General features: G+C 52.1%; 1 protein-coding gene across 1 annotated transcript; it reads left to right on the top strand.

Moving 5' to 3' along the window:
- Nucleotides 1-1,001: 1,001 nt before the first annotated feature.
- On the top strand, nucleotides 1,002-1,991 carry LOC132320260 (olfactory receptor 5AP2-like). Its single transcript, XM_059832532.1, has one exon. It carries the CDS (start codon nucleotides 1,002-1,004, stop codon nucleotides 1,989-1,991), a length of 990 nt encoding a protein of 329 aa, XP_059688515.1.
- Nucleotides 1,992-5,946: the final 3,955 nt, after the last annotated feature.

Here is a 5,946-nt window from a genome sequence, read left to right as displayed (position 1 = left end):
CTCAGGATATCATTCAGTCCAAGCTCCCCTCCTAAAAGCAGAGTCAGCAAGAGCAGGTGGCTCAGGACCATGTCCAGTTGAGTTTTGAATATCCACAAGGATGGAGCCTCTGTAGGCTCTCTGGACAACTGTTCCAGTGCTTGACCACCCTATCTTTAAATGGAATTTCCTTATATTTCAATGTGTCCTTTCTTCCTGGCACCACTGAAGAGAGTCTGGCTTTGTCTCCTTTCTTCCTCCCATCTTTTCTTCCTGCACAACCTCTCCCATGTGGCTTGGTTGACTCCCTGTTACCCCTTCCCTATCTTTATTTGATTTCCTCCTTCCCACCTTTTGACCCACAATGTGGTTTTTAGCATGCTCTCTGGCAGTCCCGCAGCACAGTCCCTTGGCCATCTGAAGCAGTAACTCCTCATTTGCCCTTTCTCAAGGGAAGAAATTGGCCTGTTGGCTGATGGGGGAGGAGTGGGGTGGGAATCCTTCCCTTCTCATGTGAATGATTCAGCGAGCTGTGGCCACTGACCCTGCGATGTGCCCATCCCTTGCTTTGGAGGAAGGGTGGTGTCTGGCATGGCATTTCATAAACAGGGATTTTTTGGATAGTGAGTTTTGTTTTCTCTGGCACACCTTCTCTTTCCTGAGAGCAGAAGGATGTCCATCCTCAACACCTATAACACGTCTTCCTGGGCATAACCACAGGCATATCACATTGTCTGTTTCTGCGTGAGCAAATGCACATCATGGATTTATTCTGCAGTGAGAAAGACTTTCCATTGGGCAGCTCGCCTCTCGAGTCTGCAGTGGTTCTGCTGGGATGAGTGTTCTTTACCCATCAGGAAAAACATTTATTTTGTGCTTTCACTAGTTATGAAACACAAACAGCTAATGTGAAGACAGCAATGTCCTACCCAAATAAATGTTGAAGGTAAATGCTGAAATGAGTTTCTTTCTCATAGCCCCTCTCTGTGGCTACTGAGGAAATAAACGACAAACAAGACTGCATGGCCGACGGGGAAAGGGACAACAGGACATCATCCATGGATTTTGTGCTGCTGGGAATACGTGATGTCCTCATGCTCCAGAGCCTGCTCTTTCTCCTCTTGCTTATTATCTACTCAGTCACCATGGTTGGGAACATCCTCATCGTTGTGCTGGTGGTGGCTGACCGGCATCTGCACACCCCCATGTACTTCTTCCTGGGCCATCTGTCCTCCTTGGAGACCTGCTACAGCTCCACCATCCTGCCCCAGCTGCTGGCCAGATTCCTGACTGGGGACAGCAGTATCTCTGCTCACGGCTGCATGGTTCAGTTCTACTTCTTTGGTTCCTTTTTGACTACTGAGTGTTACCTGCTGACGGCCATGTCCTACGATCGGTTTTTGGCCATATGCCAGCCCTTGCTCTATGCAAGCCTCATGACCTGGAAGGTCTCTCTACACCTGGCAGCTGCATCTTGGCTGGGGGGTTCTCTGCTGCTGGTGGTAGTCACAGTCTTATTATCCCAGTTGCAGTTCTGTGGTCCCAAGGCCATTGACCACTTCTTCTGTGATTTTACCGCATTGCTGGAGCTTGCCTGCAGCGACACCAGAGCAATCACAATTGTTTCTTTCATATTTGGTATCTTCGATGTAGTTTTTCCCTTCCTGTTCACGCTGGCCTCCTACATTTGCATCATAACTGCCATCCTGAGGATCCCATCCAGCACTGGCAGGCAGAAGGCCTTCTCCACTTGCTCCTCTCACCTCACTCTTGTCACCACTTTCTATGGCACCCTTTTTGTTGTCTATATGCTGCCCAGAACAGCCCCCCTGAGACAGCTCAACAAAGCTTTCTCCTTTTTCTACACTGTCCTCACACCCCTGGTCAATCCCTTCATCTACAGCCTGCGGAACAGGGAGGTCAGGGAGGCCATCAGGAAGGTGCTCAGGAAAGCCCTGCCTTGCACCCAGAGCTCACACTACCTTGGTGACACAGGCAAAAGACACTTCTAGCTCCTTTGAAATCTCTGGATACCAGCTGGCACTTCAGAAGTGCAAGCCTCTGAGATTGCTTGTGGATTGGCAAGGGCAAGAAAGCAAAAGGTCCTTGGAGGTAAATACCGTTGTTTAAAAAACAATGTTGAAAGTGTCATGGGTTTGCTTGTGCCTTGATAATAAACACCTTGTTGGTCTTATGCGTGGGAACTGTTGAAGTGTCAAGATTTTCTTTTCTAGAGGACATAAGAATGTGTATTTGGCCTAATAATTGAATACTTGTAAGGACCATCGCACGGGCATCTTTCTGACTCTGCGTTCCCAGGACGGGAATCATCTTCCCCTGTGATGCACATTTCCAGAGCATGAACATCACATGTCAGCCACAAATGAAGGTCTACTGTTGCCGTATCACTAAGAAAAGCAGGCCTTTTCTTAGGCATGTCTTAGGAATCAGTTGGGGATGCAGCAGGTGAGCAGCTGAGGAAGAAGCCTTTGCTTCTCCTGCTGCAAGGGGCGGTGGAGAGGCTGGAGTGGGGGGAGCAGTTCCTCTTTCTGAGAGCTAAAACAAGATCATCCCCTGGATCTCCCTTCCCCCACTTTTTCCTCCCTTCTTCCCAGAGAAAGGAGCAAGTCCTGGCTCCAGCTGTGCTCGTCTGGCTCAGGCTCAAGCTCCTCTCTTCACCCTACATCTTCTTGGACAGAGACAGGGACAGCCACTGCCCTGCTACAGCTCCTTCATCCTTGGGGGATCAGGCTTTCCAACTCGCCCTCCTTCCCCACTGGCTGGGGCTGCCTGCGGTGGAGCTCATTTTCCTCCCAGCAGCCCATAAGGTGCAGTGTTTTGGATTGGGGACTAAAGCCATGTTGATAACACACCAATGTTTTAGCTATTGCTGAACAGTGTCTGCACAGCATCAAGACCATCTCTGTTTCTCACACTGCCCTTACAGTGAGGAGGTTGAGGGGGCACAAGAACTTGGGAGGGGACACAGCCAGGACAGCTGACCCAAAGAGACCCAACAGGTCCTCTGTTCCATATGGCATCATGCTCAGCAATAAAAAGGGAAGGATGGGGTGTTTTGGCTGGGTCCCCATCTGGGGACTGGTGGGGCACTAGTGTACTTGTGGGAGGTTGGTAGTGATTGCAATGTCATCACTTATTATTTTAAGGTTTCTGTGTTTTTTCTTTCTTCTTTGTTCCTCTTTCCTTCACTTATTAATCTCTTTCTGTCCTAACACATAACTTTCCTCAATTTTGCTCTTCCTATTCTCTGCCCCCATCTTGCTGGGGTGGGGAGTGAGTGAGGCACTGGTGGGAGGAAGCCAAATAGGAGGCTGCTTGGGGAGGAAGCAGAGAGGGCTGCCATGGGGACTATGCTGGGGAGATGATCTTGGAACCCCTAATGCACCCTGGTCCACGCAGTGCCTGCACCGCAAGGCTATGGGGCCATTGGGGCAGGGGGACTTGGCTGGCGCAGCTGAGGAGGTCTCACCCCACAGTCCCCAGCTCTGTCACCCACGGGCACTGCCACAGTCCATCTGTGCTGGGTGATGAGGTGTCTCTGTGTGCCCTTTTCTGAGCCCATGCAGGCACCCACACTGCCTGCCTCTGCTTTGAGCAGTCACCATAGCTAGATTGCAGGGTCTCAGGAGATCCTGGCCAGGCTGTCCTTGGAGGTGGGCTGTGGTGCTCCTCAGCCCACAGCATGTGCTGAGTGCCAGCCCAGCAATGCTTCTTGCAGAAGAGCTGAGAGTGTGCGGGGAGCATGTGTGAGCCCTGCAGGATGTCCTCACCCGAGAATTCTTCTTGGTGTAAATGGGAACCACGGATCCCAAAGTAATTTCTGCTGAGTGAGACCTGTGAGGTCTGCACAAATGCTCACAGCTGTTTTAAAAGGAAAAAATAATGCCTCGTGCTCTAACGGCTTCAGTGCAGTGGGGGTGCACACAGGCACAACTCTGATACCCTCCTCCACCACCATCATGACCAACGAACAGGCCACTTCCATACTGACACTCAGACCCGATATGCCACAGCTCCTGCCAAAGTTTGTCTCTACTCCAAGCCCATTTCCACACAGCTTGTGCTAGATCAGGTGCTGTTGACATTTTCTCAACAAATTCAGAATATCTCCGTTGGCTGACACACAACCTTTCCTGGGCCCTTCCTCTGCTGATTGGCTCTTGAGAGATTTCTCAAACAGCCCCTAAAAACCAGCTCTCTCAACCTCTTCTGGTGCATAATGTGCTTCAATTCAAAACCACCTTTCTATCCTCTGCTGGACTATCCAAAGTCTATCAGGGACTTCCTCGTGCTGGGGAGACCCACACTAGACTTGGCAGTCCTGATGTGGTCCCCAAATAGAGGGGAAGCGTCACTTCCCTTTCCCTCCTGGCTGTGATTTTGCTAATCCCACCCAGGACGCAGTTGGCATTCCTCATCCCAAGGACACACTGCTCCCTCCTGTCCCGCCTGCTGTCCACCCAGACTCCCAGGTCCTTTTCTGCAGCGCTGCCTTCCAGCCAGTCATCCCCAGCCTGGCCTGTTGCACGGAGCTGTCCCAGCACAGCGACAAGATGAACGTGACATTTGTCTTGCTTCAACTTTGTGCAGGTTACAGGCAGCCCATTTTCACAAAGTTGTCAATGGCTATGATATCCACATTTTTCCTCATTCAGAGGGCCCATCATGTCATCTTTCAAAGAATTCAGGTTAGTCAGGCACAATTTTTCTTCTTGAGATCATGCTGCCAATTCCCAATCCCCTTCGTGGACTTCAGGTGTTTGGAAATGGCTTCCTGAAGGATTTGCTCCATCACCTTGCCAGGGATGGACATCAAGCTGACCAGCCTGTAGTTCCCTGACCTACTTTTTGCTCTTCATGAAGATGGGTGGGATGTTTGCCTTTTCCCAAGCATCAGGAACCTCCCTCACTGCCATGGTTTTCCCAGAATGACAGAAGCAGACACACAATGACCTCAGACAGCACCCCCTGAACCCTTGGCTGCAACTCTTCACCTCATGTATGAGTGAGAGTTGGGTATGACCAAGTGAGTATGAGTTGGGTCACTCAAGCAGTGCCCAGCCTGGGGGAAGCTCTGCCTTGGGCATGAGGAGGGTGGAGGGACAAGGAGCAGGGAAGGTTGGAAGAAGACAGAGCAGCTCTGCTAAATGCTGAGGGGGAACACATTGCTGAAGCTGGGGCTCCTATCTGTGGGTCGTCAGTCAAAGCCTCTCTCAGCTCAGCTACTTCTGCCCTTCCCCAGGAGCCCTTGTCCTGGTGCCAGCCCTGCCTCAGTGCAGACTGGAGCACAAGAGGTGTGCTCCTGAGGGACGTCCCTGTGAGCAGTCCCAGCCCAACCCCACAGATGGGGGCTGCCCTCTCCCTGCCCAGGCCGGCCAGCCTGGCAGTGCCAAGAGCCCATCCCCTGGCACCCCACTGCAACCTGCTCCAGGAAGGCTTGGTCAGAGCCCTCCAAGGGAGCTGGAGCTGCCTCGGGCTCAGGGGAAGGCTGGTGGCAGGAGGGTGGGACATGGGCACAGCACAGCAGTGCTGGGAGCTGGGGCACCAACAGGGAAAGGCGGGTGCGACCCATGCCCTGGGCTGCACACAGGGGCACTGGGCAGCTGCTGCCTCTGGGGTTGGCCAGGCTACCAAATCGGGGCAGGTGCCAGCTCGAGGGTAGGAGCGCTGGGATTTTCTTGGACTTGCAGTGCAAACGTGCCTGTGGGGAGGGCAAGTGGGCAGTCTCAGGCACAGGCAACTGCAGTGGCAGGGGTGGAAAGAAAGTGTGCTGACCTCTTGCCATGGCTGATCACCTTTATCCATAAAAGCCTGGAGGGGTCTTGTGTTTTCACATGGTTCTCCTTGAAGATGAAGCAGTTGTCTGAGGCCCCTTTGTCCTCCAGGGCACTTTCCCATGAAATCCAGCACAGGAGTTTCCTGAACAAGAAAAAATTTCTATCCTGA

This window comes from Gavia stellata, chromosome 34 (genome assembly GCF_030936135.1).
Source record: "Gavia stellata isolate bGavSte3 chromosome 34, bGavSte3.hap2, whole genome shotgun sequence".
NCBI classification, from domain to species: domain Eukaryota; kingdom Metazoa; phylum Chordata; class Aves; order Gaviiformes; family Gaviidae; genus Gavia; species Gavia stellata.
Note: the sequence above shows the minus strand (reverse complement) of the source record. Positions and strands in the feature narration are given on the sequence as shown.